This window comes from Procambarus clarkii, chromosome 76, assembly GCF_040958095.1.
Source record: "Procambarus clarkii isolate CNS0578487 chromosome 76, FALCON_Pclarkii_2.0, whole genome shotgun sequence".
NCBI lineage: Eukaryota > Metazoa > Arthropoda > Malacostraca > Decapoda > Cambaridae > Procambarus > Procambarus clarkii.
In genome coordinates, this window is record NC_091225.1 from 21,913,590 (window position 1) to 21,933,121 (window position 19,532).

The 19,532-nt window shown below is 42.5% G+C and overlaps 1 protein-coding gene across 1 annotated transcript in view; it reads left to right on the forward strand.

Annotated features, from left to right (window-relative positions):
- aralar1 (calcium-binding mitochondrial carrier protein aralar1) overlaps positions 1-19,532 on the forward strand; it is a 101,025-nt gene that overhangs the window by 66,534 nt on the left and 14,959 nt on the right. Inside the window, exons 11-12 of the mRNA XM_069313738.1 lie at positions 3,310-3,445; positions 3,683-3,844. Coding sequence (XP_069169839.1) covers positions 3,310-3,445; positions 3,683-3,844 — 298 coding nt within the window. The remainder of the gene's footprint in view (positions 1-3,309; positions 3,446-3,682; positions 3,845-19,532) is intronic.

A 19,532-nucleotide genomic window follows, 5' to 3' on the forward strand; every position in this document is an offset into this window, starting at 1 on the left:
TACTGCATGCAAAATTAAAATGCTCTACTGGTATTGGACCTGTAGTGTAGACAATTTGACTACAAATACAGGTGTCTCGACTTTTTACATGGTGTTTTACTCTTTATGATAGACATTAAAAGACATACAATAGCTGTTTGCAATACAGTGGCAACTCGATTAACGATTTTAATCTGTTCTGGCACCGAGCTCGTTATGTGGAAAACTCGTCTTAAGAAACAAATTTCCCCATTTAAAATAAAGGAAATAAATTTAATCCGTTCCACTCCCAAAAGCATCCATACTTGTATGACATTTTATAATGTAAATATAATACTGCCCATGTAAATATATAATGTTCTGTTGTACTGTTTTCATGTTTACTTTACCTTATGAAGAGTCGTTGCTGGCTTGAGGGAGACAATGGGGAGGTGGGAAGGAGGAGAGAGGTTATGGTGTGGAAGGAGAATTCACCTCCTGAGTCAGGCAGGCTCTCTCTTCTTGGGAATTTCATCCCACTGGGACCAGGTTGTGGTTCACTATCAATGGCTCTTCTTTTCTCTACTTTTGCAAAGAACATATCTATTGACAATTGCTTTTGTCTTTGTTTTAGAATGTTCCTAAAAACGAGACAGCAAATTGTCATTAAACATGTTCACACACCGGGTTGTCACTGCTTTATCAGGGCAGCTTTCCGAAGAATGCGGTCACCTTTTCAAACATTGCCAACACTTCCCTGATCTCACTGGAAGAGGCAGCATCCTTCCCTTACCTCCTCATCCCCTTACTAATCGTGCAAATTGTTGATGAGAACCTGCCATACTCCCTTGTGAGATCAGTCACACAGACACCACGCTCATGCTTTACTATAATTTCCTTCTTCAAATCCACAGTAATTGTCTGTCTTCATCTTGACAACACTATCTTTAGCAAGCAGCTTCTCTGGCGACATTGTGCGTTACAAATTGTAGTCACAAAACCACAAAAAAAAACAAATAAATGCAGAGGGATGCTTGTCATCCACGATACAACAACAACACTAGGCGTCGGAGGCGTCCGAGAATTTTCGAGAACCCGCGAGACGCTAAGCCCCATGCAGTTTTGCTCCTTAATAGAGGTGAAGCTCGTCTATAGAGACAAATTTGCTGCGAGTGGCTCGCTCATTACTCAAAATGCTCATAGATAGAGCCACTTGTTAATCGAGGTGCCACTGTATATACATTTTCATTTGAGTTACAGTAATTACCTAAGGGTCCATGGTACCAGGATATAAGAAAATTGTTGTAGGGTATTCATAATTTATTATCCTGATACATGTGAAAGGTGCTGCACCTAGGCCAAGTTTCAGCATCTCAGCCTAAATAGAGAAGGAGAAAAAAAAAAAAATTATACAATTTATCAACAATGTTCAATTGCTTTCACAGCCCACAATTGTGAACCAAAATCATTTCTACGACACTCAGCTATGACCTTACTATATAATAAAGATTTGGTAGTAAGATCTTTATCCCAGATGTATTTAGTGCAATAATACAGATTTTTAAAAGTTTCCCAAAAATGTATGCAACAAAATGAAGTGTATCATTATTTATAAAATCAATAAATCTATGTAGATAAGAAAAATTACTACCGTTTTTAGAGGCGTAAACTCTACATATAATGTGCAAGTTTCATGTAAATTGAATAATAAATAAAGGCTGTGAGAACAGATCTAGTTGTAAAAGTTGGAGTTGCGTAACGCGCCGCGACAAGATACTCATACTCGCGGTCACGATCTTCACTCGTGACAATGTGTGATTTACGCATTGCGGCCAGCTCGTACCTTCTATGGAGAGCTCGCATGCATCTAGCTTTCAATGCTTTTCTCTTGTTCGTTTGGTAAGTCATATTGCAGTACAAATAGCAAAAATAGCATGAGTTCTGGGAGATATTGTGAGAGCGCGTCAGCGATACATCCACTCCCTTTGAAACACACACAGTGACTGAGGGGCTGAGCCATGTACCACCCTCTCTCTCACTGTTGACTGTTGCCAATGAGTGAGTTTATATTCATTTTATGCATAACATGTTATTTTCAACGCTATTACGAAAAATAAGACTTCTACAACGTAAGATACAATACCCCGCGGCGCACCAACGCCGCGAGGACCAGATTCACGAAAGTTACAGCGGGAAATTTGACTCTAATTACGTTATTTTTCAAGATAAGATAAAACGGTTTGCACCACAGTGTTGCCAGAACGTTGTAGTATTTTTCGTAATTTTTTGTAAATATTCCATTTTTCTTCGGATTTTCGGGTACCATGGGCCCTAAGTGTAATTACCTAAGTGTAGTTACAGGATGAGAGCTACGCTCGTGGTGTCCCGGCTTCCCAGCACTCTTTGTCATATAACGCTTTGAAACTACTGACGGTCTTGGCCTCCACCACCTTCTCACCTAACTTGTTCCAACCGTCTACCACTCTGTTTGCGAAAGTGAATTTTCTTATATTTCTTCGGCATCTGGGTTTAGCTAGTTTAAATCTATGACCTCTTGTTCTTAAAGTTCCAGGTCTCGAGAAATCTTCCCTATCGATTTTATCAATTCCTGTTACTATTTTGTATGTAGTGATCATATCACCTCTTTTTCTTCTGTCTTCTAGTTTTGGCATATTTAATGAGAACCAGGCAATAACCAATAACCAATAACCAGGTAACCTGGTTAGTGTGGTCAACCAGGCTGTTTGATGCAGCTGCTCGCAGCCCGACATATTTGTCAGAGCCTGGGTGATGACGTATATTTTGAAGGTGTTTATTGAGTTTTTTTTAACGCTGTGAGAGAGTAGCCAGTTATGGTTGTGTTGAAGGGAGGGTCTGTTGTTGTGGTGATCATTATTGTAGCAGTTGTGATCAGACTGGTGGGAGAAGTGACTCCTGCTTTCTCATTGGGTTCCAGCTGAGCAGGGAGAAGTAGCTTGATCTGGGAAAAGGTGTGGACGTTGTTTTAGCTGCTACTGTTGCTGTGGCTATTGTAGCTGCTACAGCACTTCCCTTTCCCTCCAAAGCAAGAGATATTTAGTCAAGGAACCTGGGCAACCAATAAATCATGTACCCAGTCCATGTCACATAGCTCTCCAAGTTGAAGTTATCCCATCGGTGTTACCCGTGCTTATTACAAAATTATCTATATCATGAATTGTTTGAATTGTTACTGATTACAATAGTAGAATCATCCCATTTAAATGGAAGTCATCCCAAGGATGTTAGAATTTGCAAATGAAATTCAATATTTGAGAAATGACATGAGCAATATTTGCATGTTACAATATATTAATAAGGAAACATTTTCAGGGTGCACGTGCCTGTTTGCTACGAGATATCCCGTTTTCTGCTATATATTTCCCTGTTTATGCACACTCCAAACGTCTTCTAGCAGATGAAAATGGTTATAACACTCCTCTAACTCTTCTTATTGCTGGTGCTATTGGTATGTATAACTCTATAGGAAGTGCTATTAACATGTTTCACAATTGACCTTTTTAAGAATTTGTTACATACAGTAGTATAGGGATATATAATGACACCTTTCAAAGCATGGGATATCGATAATTTTTTACTGGATATTATTTTGTGCATATTTTCTTTAAAACAATATTGTATCAGTGCCAGTGTTTTACCCGTTTTAAATCTTCTAAAAAAATTTTATTTTTTTGCCCCCATGTAGGTGGTATCCCAGCTGCATCCTTAACCACTCCAGCTGATGTTATCAAAACCCGGTTGCAAGTAGCTGCTCGTGCTGGTCAAACTACTTACAATGGAGTTTTGGATGCTGCCAGGAAGATTTGGAAGGAAGAGGGCTCTAAGGCTTTCTGGAAAGGGGCACCAGGTGAGAAAATCATTTTGACAAAAAGTTTGATTCAGAATTTTTAAATGACTGCCCATTTTTTCTTGCTTTTGGATGAATTTCTATTTTTTCTGAGCTTTGGCCCTCTGGAAGCTTCCTGAGCTAGAAGCTATTTGGACCACCTGGCCAGTGTCACTTGGCAGGGCTCTCATAACCTCAAAAAGTATGATAATCTTTGCAAATGGTATTATCAAGAGTAAAATGTGGGCAAGAGATATCCTCCAAAGATACCTGATCAACCAGGCTGTGATTCATACATCAGGCTGCGAGCAGCTGCATCCAACAGCTTGGTTGACCAGTCCAGCAACGAGGAAGCCTGGTTGAGAACCGGGCCGCGGGGACGCTAAGCCCCATGGGCTTAGCACTAAAATCATCACAAGGTAACAGCAAGGTAAGGTAAAGGTAAGGGACACAGTGTTAAGTCTAACTCAAGCCATTATTGAGAGACCAATCTGCTATGAAACATTTCAGGAAGCAATCCCTCTTCACCCCCCCACTCACCCCCCTACAAGTGCCAATTAGCAATACTGCCTTTCAGGACTTTTCAGTCCCCATTAAGGTTCATATATTGGCAAATTTGTCCCCATTTAAGTGAATTATCTTGAATTCAGAAGGCACCCCAGTCTACCCAAGGGTTGGAGTGAGCCAGACCTCGCACTCTTGCCCAGCAATATGTGTGAGATGTCCCACTTCCTTTTAGGCTAAATGAACTGGCTCATTGTAGGATAATATTCTAGTATAATCTGGTAGTAATTTTTTGCTGTCAAAACAAATCTTCATTGTGGGGATACCAGTAAGATTGCATACATCTAGCCTTCCATTCATTTTGACTGTTTCTTGGTCTCCTAACCTAACACTATCGTCATGATCAATTTCCAACAGAGTTCTATTCTTTGAGGATTGTTATTCTTATCCTAATTCAACCTCCTGTCATGTTGGGGCACCTGTGGTTACTGATTCGCAGCTTGGTCAGTGGTTGAGGTTCTGGTGCAGGAGTGGTGTTGTTAGCTTCCTGCATGTCACTCCATTCCCGGATTGGGAGGCATTTGCGATGAATGTGCTGCTTATCAACTGCAGTCATTGGGAAGTGGTTTATTTGTTTCTTTAATTTGGCTACTGCTGCTCATTCTAATGAAGTTGAGGGTTACTCTGGGCCCCATTATTCTAATGACACTCATATGGCCAAATCCAGCTTTGATTCCTCTGATCTGATTCGACATTATCCTCAATCTAACCCCATTGCTAGCCTTTCTATCCCACATGATTGGGTTCAGACACTACATGGATTCTTCACAACTCTACGTAAGCCTTTGCATGTGAAGAGAGGATATGATGAACAAAAGAAGAAAGAACGAAGTCAGAAAAGAAAGGTTCTATTCTTCACCAGAAAAGATGGTGTCTGTAGTTTGACAAAACAATATGAAAGATTTAACATTAAGGAAGCACTGATCCAACAAAAGTACACGAAGCTCACTATTTTGATGGCCAGAAGCAACAGGATGGCCTCCCTGATGGTAGCAGCCTCAAAGGGTTAAAACCTTTCTCCCTCATAGGCAGAGAGAGCAGAGGACTGTATGAACAGATCATCCTCCAGAGAGTTAGAGCAAATCAAAACAGATCACAGCAAGGCAAATGTAAACAAAGCATGAAACAAACCCAAGAAATGACATAAATGAAATAACCCCCATCAGTAGTTAAGTTGCTGGTTAACTTAGCTAGTTAACACCCTCCTTGCTTCAGCTGCTCAGCATCAGGTGGCAGCACTGGGGGGGGGGGGGGGTGAGCCTCCTAGCTCCATCATGGCAAGCTTCCTTCAGTCAAAAGAAAACCAAACGTGTTCTGACACACCTGAAAGGAGATTGGGAGCCACTAGGGAGCCACTGGGGTTATTCCAGAAAGAGTCGTTTAATAATATTCAATACTAGGTTTCTGAAAGGGGCCACTCAGTGGCTTTTACCATAGAGTAGAGCAGAATTCCAAAACCTCCCAGGGGAAAAAAAAATAAAAGGGCTGCCTAACATAGCCCAAAGCCCCACAAGCCCAATGAGGCCACTGCACCTTAACAAAGCAACGTGCAGCCAACACTTTATTAGACCTCCAAAACCCCTGAAATTGAATAACAGCCCAATGCATATTATAAAAGATAGCAGACAGTTGCAAATAAACACACAACATTGGCCCAAGGGTTGTCTTAGGCACCCCAGAGCATATGACACCATGGACAACCTGAAACAAACAGGTCTTGAGGCAAGGCCCTAAGGACACCGGGTCAGACAGCGTCTGGTGAATTAAGGACAGCTTCTAGTTATTATTTTTGTTTCATTTTGAATTATTTTGTTTCAATTGAATCTTTTTGGGGGAGTTGTTTGGCAGTGTTAAGGTTTGGGTTCTCGTGAACCCAGCAATTATCTGTAAAGTTTTGCTGACTTTCTGGATGTTTTCAAAGTAAAATGGCAGCATGTTATTTGCTCTCTGCACCTATATGATGGGGGTCAAATTCTAGCGCTGGTTCTCAGTAGGCCAAACAGAATTCTCACGACTCATGTAACTTCATAATATGGAGTAATCTCAGCGAGAAACCTACAGAGACCCACTGGTGCTCTACCAAACAGAAGCATTTCATTACGTTCATAGCTAGCTTTTTTCACTCACTTTAGAATTGGTAACAAAATACAGTAATGCTTTTTATTACATGTTTCTCATAATTTTTTAGTTTATTAGACTCGACTGGTCCTATTGTTAAAATCATGAAGTTGTAGTATAATGGAATAATTATTTTTTACGTGTAACAAAAGTAGTAATTATTTTATACAAAATTCAGCCATATTATGTTGGAAATTCTTACAATTAAGCTCCTTACTTGCCTAGGTTCTGTTTCCATGTACCTCATTTACAAGGAGTTGGGCAAGCACGGTGGGATGATTGGTGAGCGACATTGTCATGTCTCAAGCTGACTTTTATTGAGTGCTGTGTAATCCAGAGTTTGGTAGATGGATTGAGGTAGTGGTTGATGAAAGGTAACCAAATGTGTGCTTGAGTAAGATACTGAGCATACTAGCAGACTCATAATATATTGTCATCTTGTCAAATCCTCACAACTGGTTTGTATTTTATGGGAATTAATAGATAGTTATAAGTAATGTAAGTTTTAGCAAATAAATCATGCATTACAGGTATATTCTCTTAATGGGCTGGCCTCTCAGTTGCTTCCTGGTGCATTAGCCTCTGGTACCACAGACACACCCACAATGCTTTCAGGCCTGATGAACATCACATACAGAATCTGGTGCGCACTCGTACAGGCGAGGAAAGCATAGGGATGAGAGATCAAGCCAGAATAATGAAAAATCACCTGGAAAGTACAAACGAAGCAAAACAAACCAGTAATCTTGATTAGAAAGAGAAACGAAAGAAAACAAAGCTAGTAGTAGTTGCCAGTGGTAAACAGTCATTGCGTCAATACACAACATGTGTCGATGCAATGAGTCAATGCCACCAGGTGGCAGCATGGGTCATCTGGGGGTCCAGCCAACCAACATTCACTACACATGCCTGCTACCACCCATAACACTCTGGCTTCTATGGGAACCTGGGACATTGTCATGTGTGGGGTGGTTCATGTTTTGTTTCTTTTGAAACTTCAAGACTGCATTTGTGATATCCGCCTCAAGACCCTGTAAATTCTGGAGGAGGTAATGCTGGAGACAGATCCATTTCTGCTCCCTTGGTGTTCATGCCAGCAGATTCAGAGTAGTCTTATGTTGGTGGTTCTCCAGCTCCCCTATCTTGGGGGAGGGCTTTATTGGAATCAAGAGAATGCCAAACACCTCTCAATTTTGGATAAGTTACCCAGATATTCAAATTACTATACTAAAGTCCAAACCAGTTAGTGATCAATGTACTTGACATCATTTTCAACATGGAATATTTCAAGGTAACAGAAGCATTGCTGTTTATGGTTTTAGGCTATACTATACAGCATATATAGTACTATCATCATGTATATTTTATTTTTCATAGAAGAGAAAAAATGGCTTCTGTACTAGAATTTCAGGTATTTAATCATTAGCAATCAAATTATTGTTTCATAGAAGTCAAGTTTAGATCTACCTTTAACTTAATAATTTTCCACACAAAAGGTTGTCCAAGACCTGTACCTCATTATTCTCTTCTATATAATTTTCATTAGTTGTGTCCTAATTAATTTTACTTCCACTTTGTGATCAGGTTACAAGAGTAGTAATTACCTACGTGTAGTTACAGGATGAAAGCCACACTCGTGGTGTACCATCTTCCCAGCACTGTCATATAATGCTCTAAAACTACTAATGGTTTTAGCCTGCACCACTCACCTCACTTAACTTGTTCCAACCATCTACCACCCTGTTGGCAAAAGTGAATTTTCTTATATTTCTTCAGCAGCTTTGTTTAGCTAGTTTAAATCTACGACTTCTTGTTCTTGAAGTTCCAGGTCTCGGGGATTCATCCCTCTCAATTTTGTTGATTCCCATTACTGTTTTATACGTAGCCATCATATCACTTCATTTTTTCTTCAATCTTCTAGTTTTGGCTTATTTAATGCCTCAGTGATCTAATTACAGTGCTTTTTCAAACTTTTTAGTATTGTACATGGTCATGGAATATGCTTGTAAAAGACTTGCATGCAGTGCAAGCTCATTGACAGTATGTTCTCCTGCCTTATATAGACAACCTTGAGAACCTCAGCTAAGATTTTGGATAATATGTCATTCCGTTAATTTCCATGGCAATTGAAAATACATATCCGAGTTGTCTCAACACTCTTGGAATTTTTCTCATTCAGTTCCATAATGATGTAAGGTGTGGAAATAGTTTTATGGATGAGGTTGGGGTACACACTTCCAGAAGTCCTTTTAGCTGAACCTTCACTGTAGGTAGCAGTAGTATTGTCTGGGAGCCTGCTGCCCTTATTTTATGTCTCATGGATATGTGGATTGTCCTGCATATTTGTATATTAGCTGGTATAACTAGTGTTGATTTCCAGTGCATCAGGGATGTTTTCTCCCTCACTGTTGGAAGTTTGGGTCACGTTGTCGTCCCTACCCCTGTTCCGCCTCTGCCAGTGCAGCTCGCCTCTTCTTCTGCATACTGTGCATGTTGGTTTCCTTCCCCTGGTTGCCTGCATGTAGTTGGCCTAGGAACCACGCTTCTTGGCAGCTACACTTATTTAGTTCCACTGGATTTCGACAGGGGGTTCCACGCCTTCGGTGGTTCGTGTACTCTGTTGCTCCTGCTATGGGCATGAAGACATTAGCCTGGAGTAATATCCTAGGGAAGGTCAATTCCTTCCCAGGGCTTACTCAGGCTCTTCTCCAGGTATGGTTTTATATCCCTCTGGTTTTCTTCCTGCCTTCATTGTGGGCTGTGGTCTTTCGTGCTGTCTGGAGTTACCCATTCCATTTTTTGTGTAAGTGCTTCAGCCTTCCATCCCAACTATTTTGGGCACCTGGTTTGGTTACAATGTTCACTGGTTATTCCTCTTATCATTTAAGGCATTGCTGAGTGGGGCTCCAAGAGACCTGGAAAGTTTGAGTAAACATTCGGCAATGGGGCCAGAATGCTAACTTTTTAAGAGTTGTTTCTTTTTATCATCTGAGGTTTGGTAGCTCCTCTGATGATGACCTGTCATCTTTGGAAAAAATGTCTTTGATCATTTTACCCCACCCCCCTCTTCACCCACTAATTGCCAGTGTTACTGACCTTGCAGAATAAAGGATATTATTAGAGTTTATATAGTGTTTTTGATTATAACACAATAGATTAGAAAATAAGCATTTGAAGCCAAAAGTGGTGATTGTGTTTGTGGTGATAGGGGCTCCAGGTGGCTTCCAAAATTACCTTCCTAACCACGTGTAAACACATTTACAGTCAGGGGCAAGACATTTGGTTGTTTTTCTAAGATTTCTAGGAGGGAAGCCTTCAGCATCTCCCCGAAGATTAGCACTGGTCAAGCCATGCCTTAGGAAAATGGTACTAGGCCTCTGAGATCCACTCCTGCCTACTGGCAGCCAGGACCAGAATCCAATTCTCGTGATAAAATTATTTGAGCTGGGAGATCAGAGATCATATCAAAAATGAGAAAACATACAAAAAGTATAAGCACAGCAAAGCAAGCAGCTGAATGACAAGAAGTAGGTACCTAATGGTAATTGGGTGATGGGCATTTCCAGACTGCAGTGTGGGGAAATGTGCTCTGGCTTCTGCTTCGTGACGGGTCTTCACCTAGACTGGTTCTGGTCTCATTTGTGTTTGGATCGGTCTCTCCTTCCTGGCTGGGGTTTGAGGTCCCAGTTTTCTCTCGATTTTCAGATGTTCTCTCTTGTTCTTTTTATTCATTTATTTATTTATTTATTTATTTTTTGCATGTCTCCTGTTTCCATGAGCATGAGTGTTGTAATTACCCAAGTGTAGTTACATGATGAGACTTACACTTGTGGTGTCCCATCTTCTTGGTGCTCTTTGTCATATGATGCTTTGAAACTACTGATGGTGTGGCATTCACCACCTTCTCACTTGTTCAATCTGTCTACCACTCTGTTTGCAAAAGGAAACTTTCTATTTATTTTCTGTGTGGAGCCCCTTTGGCTCCCTGGAGCTATAGGACTGATATATGCTATATTAGTCTGGAGCTTCAGTCAATGGAATCCTGCCTACCATGGACCAGAGCCAGAAACTGGTCCCTTCAGAGAGGCGCACACAGCAATGGCGTAACCACTGTGATGCGCTGTGTTTATTGTGACATTCTCCCTTTGTGCCAAAAATCAAGTGTTTCCAAAAAGAGTTTTTGATCTTTGTAAAATGATAAATTCCCTTCCCTGAACACCTACATGTAAAAAAACTAATAAATTCCACTTAATTTGGCTGAGGAAACGTGGAGAAGGGGGCATGTGACGTCATCATTTGCCGAGCGGTCGTGCGTGAAGCTCCCAGAGGTGGTCACGTGAGCCATTCAAGCACTGCAAATTGCCACAAATATATTTTCAATTATTTGTTTTATGTATTTCCAATGCAGTTTTATTTTTTTATTGTATATGATGCATATTTGTTTCCTTTACAATATGTATACATTAGAACGTTCATAATGTTCCATGGAACTGTGATACATGTGTCGGTAATGTGTTCACAATACCTGTAAATGTTTATTTCGCAATATTACTTGTTTAAAATTAACTAAAATTACAATATGTACATTTTCACACACTATTTACACAGTATCACACTGTATTACATACTCAGTACTTCGGAAGCGAGTGATAAGCAACAAAACAATTCATGGTCAAGAATTGTTCTGACCAGCTCCAATTCAGAGAGCTGGTCGGCCGAGCAAACAGCATACTGGACTTGTGATCCTGTGGTCCCGGGTTCGATCCCAGGCACTGGCGAGAAACAATGGGCAGAGTTTCTTTCACCCTATGCCCCTGTTACCTAGCAGTAAAATACGTACCTGGGTGTTAGTCAGCTGTCACGGGCTGCTTCCTGGGGGTGGAGGCCTGATCGAGGACCGGGCCACGGGGACACTAAAGCCCCGAAATCATCTCAAGATAATCTCAAGATAAAGATGGTACACAGCGTGACTTCGCTTTCGATGCACCAGGCACAAACAGATTTTTGCTATCTGTTTCTCTGTTCTGTGTGATTGCAAATAAGATATTCATGTACACTCTTGGCTTTAGTACCTGTAGGTGGTAAGTAGCCAAGCTTGTGAAGTATAAGGTAGTCTTGAAAAGATCGCTTTGTAAGACATTCTGAAAGAGATTCAGGTATTCTGGAAGAGATTGTCATTCTGGAAGAGATTCAGTAATTCTTGAAAAGATCAATGGAAAACACTAACAATGTTCATCTATGCTGCTTGTATCAGATGCATCATCATCGATTCATCTATGTATCAGCTATAAAAATTGGAGATAACACGGGTGAGCATAGGTGGCACTCGGCTACAACTGGATATGCTCGCTGTATCGTCCTCATTGGTGCTGTATCACTTGCAACTGACTGTTGTGTTAGATCCTTATTGTGCCCAGCTTCATCAATATCATGACCCCCTTATGTTCTTGAAACAATAAGGTCAGATTTTCACTGATGGAGAGCGATCTTTCAACACCGCGTTCGACAGGTGTTTGGATGCCAGAGGTGTGTGCGCCACCTGTATATCCTTAGACTTTGGCATCAAACAGTGTGGATGAAGTTCTAGGCCTACCGGGGACCATGAGCCAGAACCTGGCCCCTTCAGAGAGGCACGAGGAGCAATGGCTTATAGAAATGCACATGTGATTTGCAGCATTCTATGTCTGCCATCGACCGGGCCAGGCACCCAGAAAGGTAAGCGCCTCAAAACAAACCCCTATTCTGGTTAAAACGACGAAAATAGACAAACGAGTGGACAGAACTCCGCAAATGAAAGCGAGCAAATGAGCATGACATCACACAAGCCACGCCACATGTCTGCGCAGCTCCCCCCTTCCCGGGAGGGGGGAAGGGGGAGCCCCAGACCCACCACGCCAGCGACCCAACCACCAGTTCTTCGGCTGATGTGATTGTGGCTTGGTCGGGTGGCTCCAACTCCGGATTCTCTTGTTGTACTGAACTGTGAGGATTCAATGCCGTCCTTGGCTCTTTGGCGCTGGTCGCTATGGGTGACTCATCTGCAGAGTTCCCGGAGGTGGCTCTCCTGGCCGTTCACGTCCGGGGGGTGTCCAACGTCCTGGCGAATGGCCTGTCCCAGTTCCTTCCCCTGTCCACGGAATGAACATTCGACGCCGACACGTTTAGTTGGCTCTGCCAGACATTCGGGCACCCGGAGGTGGACCTCTTCACGTCGGCGTGGTCGAGAAGGCTTCCGGTATATGTGGCGCCCTTCCTCGACTGCGAGGTCGTCAGAGTCGATGCCTTTCAGCAGAACTGGTCGAGGTGGGGGGTTCCTGTACCTCTTCCTCCCCAGTTCAGCTGTTGCTCCAGGTCTTGGCTCGCTTGGAGATTTACCAAGGAAGAGTAGTTCTTCTGGTACCATGGTGGCCAGCCCAGCCTTGGTTTCAGGTGCTGCTTGCTTGGTGTCTGAACCCGGAGGTTTTCCCACGGCTCTGCCTGTATCAGCAGATTGATCCAGTCCGTTACGAGACTGGTTCGGTCTTCTTCTTGAGTCTTTGCGTCTTGAGTTTTTGACTCGAGTCTGTCACCATCTCTATGGTGTTCATGTGGCTTCTTTGATGGTGTCCCACCTGTGGGCTTCATCTCGGTGACAGCATGAAGTTTCTTGGCGGTCCTTCCAGTTCTTTTTGTCTCTCTGTCGCTGTTCTTCACTTTCAGTCAAGATTGTTTTGTCCTTTCTCTTTTGGCTGTTTCAGGACCGTCATCTGATGCTGAATACTGTCGCCTCGTATCGTGCGGCACTGGCGGAGCCGCTGCAGCTTGCTTTCGGTATAGATGTTACTTCTGTGCCGTTTCGCAAGTTGTCTTGTGTGTTGTTTCAACTCTGGCCTACTCGTGCGCCACCTGAGCCATCCTGGTCCTTGGACAGGGTGCTCTCGTATTTGTCGTCTTGTTTTGTTGTGGCCCCTTCAGTTCAGGATTGTTTTTTGAAGGCTCTTTTTCTTGTTGGCATTAGCCTCTGGGGGTCGGGTTGGGAAGCTTCATGCTCTCCTCCAGCGCAGGGGTTTTTACTCTTTTGGCCGTGGTGATAGGTTTGTTTGTTTGCAGCCGTCTCCTTTTTTTCTGGCGAAGAATGAGACTGCTGCTTTCCGGAGGGGTCCTTGGGTTGTTGATGTTTGGTTAGTCAGGCCGGGGGTTCATCATGTGTTGTGTCCGGTTGTGACGCTCCGCTGTTATTTGTGCGCCACGGCCTCGGTGGCTGGGGACGCACTTTGGGTTGATCTGGTTTCCCTTCTTCCCTGTTTGTGGGTTCGGGTCTCTCGGGTTGTCTGCAGGGTTATTCGGTCCAGCCAGCCTGCGGTCTATTCCCATGCCCACAACGTTCGTAAGTTTGCTGCTCTTGCTGCTGCTGTTTTCAGTTACATATCTTGGGCTGACATTCGGGCACAGGGTTTTTGGTGGTCAAACAGGGTACTGGCTGCATGTTACCTCGTAAATGTTCCTGGGCCTAGTAATGCTTGAGTCACTTTGGGTCAGCGGTTGCAGCCCGTTGTCTCAACTCTGCGCAGAGTTGAGGTGCGAGCACCGACCGCCTCCCGGGTAAATCCCTCTAGTTTTTGTCTTTGGTGATGTAGCTCTGGGGAGCCGAAGGGGCTTTCCACAGAAAACCATCGTTGAATGTAATGAAACGTCATTTTCTGGGTGAGACCCGGAGGCTTCCCGGCAACCCCCCCCCTCTCCCCCGGTCGGCGTTTTTTTGTGTTTTGACATCCATCCCCAGAACTGGTGGGGGATCTCTGGCATGTTGGATCTGGGGCTCCCCCTTTCCTCTCCCGAGGAGGGGGAAGAGCTGCGCAGACATGTGGCGTGGCTCGTGTGATGTCATGTTCATTTGCTCATTTTCATTTGGGTAGTTCTGTCCGCTCATTTGTCTATTTTCGTCATTTTAAACAGAATAGGGGTTTGTTTTGAGGCACTTACTTTTCTGGGTGCCTGGCCCAGTCGATGGCAGACATAGAATGCTCCAAATCATATGTGCATTTATATTGGCCATTGCTCCTCGTGCCTTTCTGAGGGGGCCAGGTTCTGGCTCGTGCTCCCCGGTAGGCCTAGAACTCCATCTACACTGATGCCAAAGTCTAATGATATACATATCAGCCTGGATAGCTCCGGGGAGCCTCTGGGTCTCACCTAGAAAATGGCATTTCATTACATTCAACGCTGGTTTTTTCAAGATGGCTGCCTCTCACTGGAGGTCCCAGGGGTCCATTTCGTACCCAACCTAATGCGCTCGCGTTTTGACCGTGTACGAAAAAATTAAAAAGTGTTTTCTCGGTTGGTACAGTAATCGGCAAACAAGTTTTCTCGGCCAGCACAGCACAGCACAGTGGATAAGGCGACCCCTCTTGTATTTGGGGGTATTCCTTATCTGCCATCAATCGGGGTTAGGCACCCAGAAAGGTAGGCATCTCAAAACAAACCCCACATGGTAGAAATTGTAAAAACACAAGATTGAAAAGAGAAATAAAACCACAAAAGAAATCGGAAAACTAGCAAACAAGCAATTGTTATTCACTGCAACCGCGCAGCCCATCCCTCATTGGGAGAGGGATGGGGGAGCCCTGGACCCATGTGCCGGCCCCTCACACCTCAGTTCGTGTCTGAAGTGCTCTGGGAAAGGAACCAGAATGCCTGCTGTGACCTGTGCCATGTTTTAAGTGCCTGGAGGGTAACATGTGTCTGCAAAAAAGCCCTGTGTGGGCAGTGTAATTACCTAAGTGTAATTACCTAAGTGTAGTTACAGGATGAGAGCTACGCTCGTGGTGTCCCGTCTTCCCAGCACTCTTTGTCATATAATGCTTTGAAACTACTGACGGTCTTGGCCTCCACCACCTTCTCACTTAACTTGTTCCAACCGTCTACCACTCTATTTGCGAAGGTGAATTTTCTTATATTTCTTCGGCATCTGTGTTTAGCTAGTTTAAATCTATGACCTCTTGTTCTTGAAATTCCAGGTCTCAGGAAGTCTTCCCTGTCGATTTTATCAATTCCTGTTACTATTTTGTATGTAGTGATCATATCACCTCTTTTTCTTCTGTCTTCTAGTTTTGGCATATTTAATGCTTCTAACCTCTCCTCGTAGCTCTTGCCCTTCAGTTCTGGGAGCCACTTAGTAGCATGTCTTTGCACCTTTTCCAGTTTGTTGATGTGCTTCTTAAGATATGGGCACCACACAACAGCTGCATATTCTAGCTTTGGCCTAACAAAAGTCGTGAACAATTTCTTTAGTATATCGCCATCCATGTATTTAAATGCAATTCTGAAGTTAGAAAGCATAGCATAGGCTCCTTGCACAATATTCTTTATGTGGTCCTCAGGTGATAGTTTTCTATCTAGAACCACTCCTAGATCTCTTTCTTTATCAGAATTCTTTAAAGATTTCTCACATAATATATAGGTTGTGTGGGGTCTATGTTCTCCTATTCCACATTCCATAACATGACATTTATTAACATTAAATTCCATTTGCCAAGTGGTGCTCCATATACTTATTTTGTCCAGGTCTTCTTGAAGGGCATGACAGTCATCTAAATTTCTTATCCTTCCTATTATCTTAGCATCATCAGCAAACATGTTCATATAATTCTGTATACCAACTGGTAGATCATTTATGTACACAATAAACATCACTGGTGCAAGAACTGAACCCTGTGGTACTCCACTTGTGACATTTCTCCATTCCGATACATTGCCTCTGATTACTGCCCTCATTTTTCTATCAGTCAGAAAATTTTTCATCCATGATAGAAGCTTACCTGTCACCCCTCCAATATTTTCCAGTTTCCAGAACAACCTCTTATGTGGAACTCTGTCGAAAGCCTTTTTTAGGTCCAGATAGATGCAGTCAACCCAACCATCTCTTTCCTGTAATATCTCTGTGGCTCGATCATAGAAACTGAGTAAATTCGATACACAGGATCTTCCAGATCGAAAACCATACTGTCTGTCTGATATTATATCATTTCTCTCTAGGTGTTCTACCCATTTAGTTTTGATTAGTTTTTCCAATACTTTCACTATTACACTTGTCAATGATACAGGTCTATAATTGAGGGGGTCTTCCCTGCTGCCACTTTTGTAGATTGGAACTATGTTAGCCTGTTTCCACCCGTCTGCTACGATTCCTGTACACAGGGATGCCTGAAAGATCAGGTGAAGTGGAATGCTGAGCTCAGATGCACATTCTCTCAGAACCCAAGGTGAAACGCCATCTGGGCCAGCTGCTTTGTTCTTACCGAGCTCCTTGAGCATTTTTTCCACTTCGTCTCTAGACACCTCTATGTGTTCTATGTTGTTCTCTGGAATTCTTATTGTATCTGGTTCCCTAAAGATTTCATTTTGTACAAACACACTTTGGAACTTTTCGTTTAGTGTTTCACACATTTCCTTTTCATCTTCCGTGAATCTATTTCCCATTTTCAACCTCTGAATATTATCCTTTACCTGCAATTTGTTGTTTATGAATTTATAGAATAGACCTGGTTCTGTTTTACATTTGTCCGCAATCCCTTTTTCAAAATTTCTTTCTGCCTCTCTCCTCACTGCCGTGTAATTGTTTCTCGCATCTTTGTATCGCTGGTATGTTTGGGGGTTCGGCCTCTTCCTGTATTGATTCCATTTTTGTGTCTTTCGGTCTCTAGCCCTCTCGCAATTTCTATTGAACCAATCCTGTTTCCTAGTTCTGCATCTCTGTTTTGGTATAAATTTTTTTGTGCCTTTATCATATATTTCACAAAACTTGCCATACATCTCATTCACTTCCTTGCCTAGCATCAAGTCTGTCCAATTATACTCACTAAAAAAATTTCTAAGGTCACCATAATGTCCTCTCCTGAAGTCTAGTTTTTCAACTGCTTCAACCTCCTTATTTTCTTCCAGCTTATAACGCATTGCATACTTTATTCCCAAAAAGACATGGTCACTTTTACCCAAGGGAGGAAGGTACTGAATGTCAAATATCTCTTCCTCCTCCCTGGTAAATATCAAATCTAGCATGGAGGGAACGTCCCCTTCCCTCATCCTCGTAGCTTGTTTAACATGTTGATACAAGAATGTTTCCAGGATGAGGTCTACAAATTTACAGGTCCAAAAATCTTCTGTTTTAGCTTCATATGCTTCCCAGTCTATGGATTTCAAGTTGAAGTCACCGACTATCAACAGTCGTGATCTATCGTTATCCGCTCTCGCTATAATCTCTCTCATTATTGTTATAAGACCTTCACGTTTACTATCTAGCTCCTCCTTTGACCATGTGCTGCTTGGCGGTGGACTATATGCATTTATCATCATTAGTTTATCATCCTCATAGCAGATCTCTAGTGCTATTATGTCAACTTCTTGTGGATTGGCAGTCATTATTTCCTTCACCTTTAGGTGTTCTTTTACCAGCACAGCAACGCCACCGCCTTTCCTAATTTTTCTGTCCCGTCTCCAAATTGAGTAGCCCCTTGGGAATATGACCTTATTTAAAATTACATCTTCAAGTTTTGTCTCCGTGAGTGCAACAATGTCTGGTGTCTACAGCTGTATTACATCACTTAACTCCAGTATCTTCGATCTCACTCCATCTATGTTGGTGTATGCAATCTTCAGGAACTTGTTCCCCCTCTCCTTATTCTTCACTCCCCCTCTCTCTATTGATTTTGTTGGTTTGCCTTTATGTACCACTTTACTGGTTTGCCTACCCCTATCACTTTGTAGAAAAAAAGAATTTATTTCTTCTTCATTCCTGCTCTCATTTAAATGTTTTGCCTCGGCGAGGTTCAGTTTCAGCTTCTCTCTATCTTCTTTTGAAAGATCTCGTCTTAACGACCACCCTTTCCCATCCTCATCCCTTTGCAATTTTCTAGCATTCCTTAGTACTTCTTCCATCTGTTTGGCACCGTTTATGGTGATCCTCAAAGGTCGATCTTTCCCTTTTACGTACCTGCCTATTCTCCTGTAGTCGCACATATTCTCTCTGTTTGTAAGACCTTCCACGAGGCCAACAATTTTATCTACTACTTTAGCTTCTTCTACAGCTCTTTCTGACCTAGATGTAATCGCCTTTTCTTTGCAGCCAAAAATGATCAGGGACTTACTCCGATCAACTGTGTTTTGCACCAACTTCGGGTTAGATGCCAATTCTTTCCTCACTTCTAGCCTAATGTTTGTTTTATCTTGGTTGCTGCAGTGTTTGACTTCCTTTACTGCTTCTTCTATTTTTTCCTTCTCCTTGGCCACTTGTGCATAAGTGAGTTGCATATCTTTCTTGCACTGTTCTATTCCCTGTGTAACTTCCTCCATCTGTGCTGACAAAAGCTGTTTCTCCTGTTGAATTTCCTTCCCTAACCTATTGTAGTCATTTATGTTTAAATTGACTTTAACTTCTTCCAAAGCTATTTTTATGAGTTTATTTTCTTCTTCCATGGCTTTGCAATTTGTTTCCAATTGATTCTTATCCTTGCGCAAGTCTTTCACTAAACCCTCAAGACATAAAACTTTGCTATTCAAATGGTCATTACTTTCTTTCAATTTACTAATTATTTCTACATGAGAGTTCACTATAGTATCTAAATTTACCAACTTGTTATGTAGACTACTAATATCAATGCTTTCTTCATTGAATCCCTCAAAATCAAGCTCTGTTTTGTTTTTCCCCTTGCCAGTGGCCATCTTGAATGTTCTTCTCTGCACTGTAAACACTAGGGCAACTTTTTCTCATCCGATTTTTCACTTCCCTTAGCACTTTCCTGTTATCTCACCTATTTTTCAAGAGCACTATACCTTTATGTTCTCTGGGACACCACTCACTACCATCAACCTGTACTACAATACTTAGGATTGTTGAAATATGCTGGAGCTCCTCTGCTGCAATGTATGGGTGCCTGGGAGAAGCCCAGTCACCTGGTGGGCGAGGAGGTGGGGTTGCAGTGGTTCGGTGAGACAGGCAGGTAGGGGAGGGGGGGGGTTGTGACCGGGTACCACTCGGCTTAAAGAGGGGGTC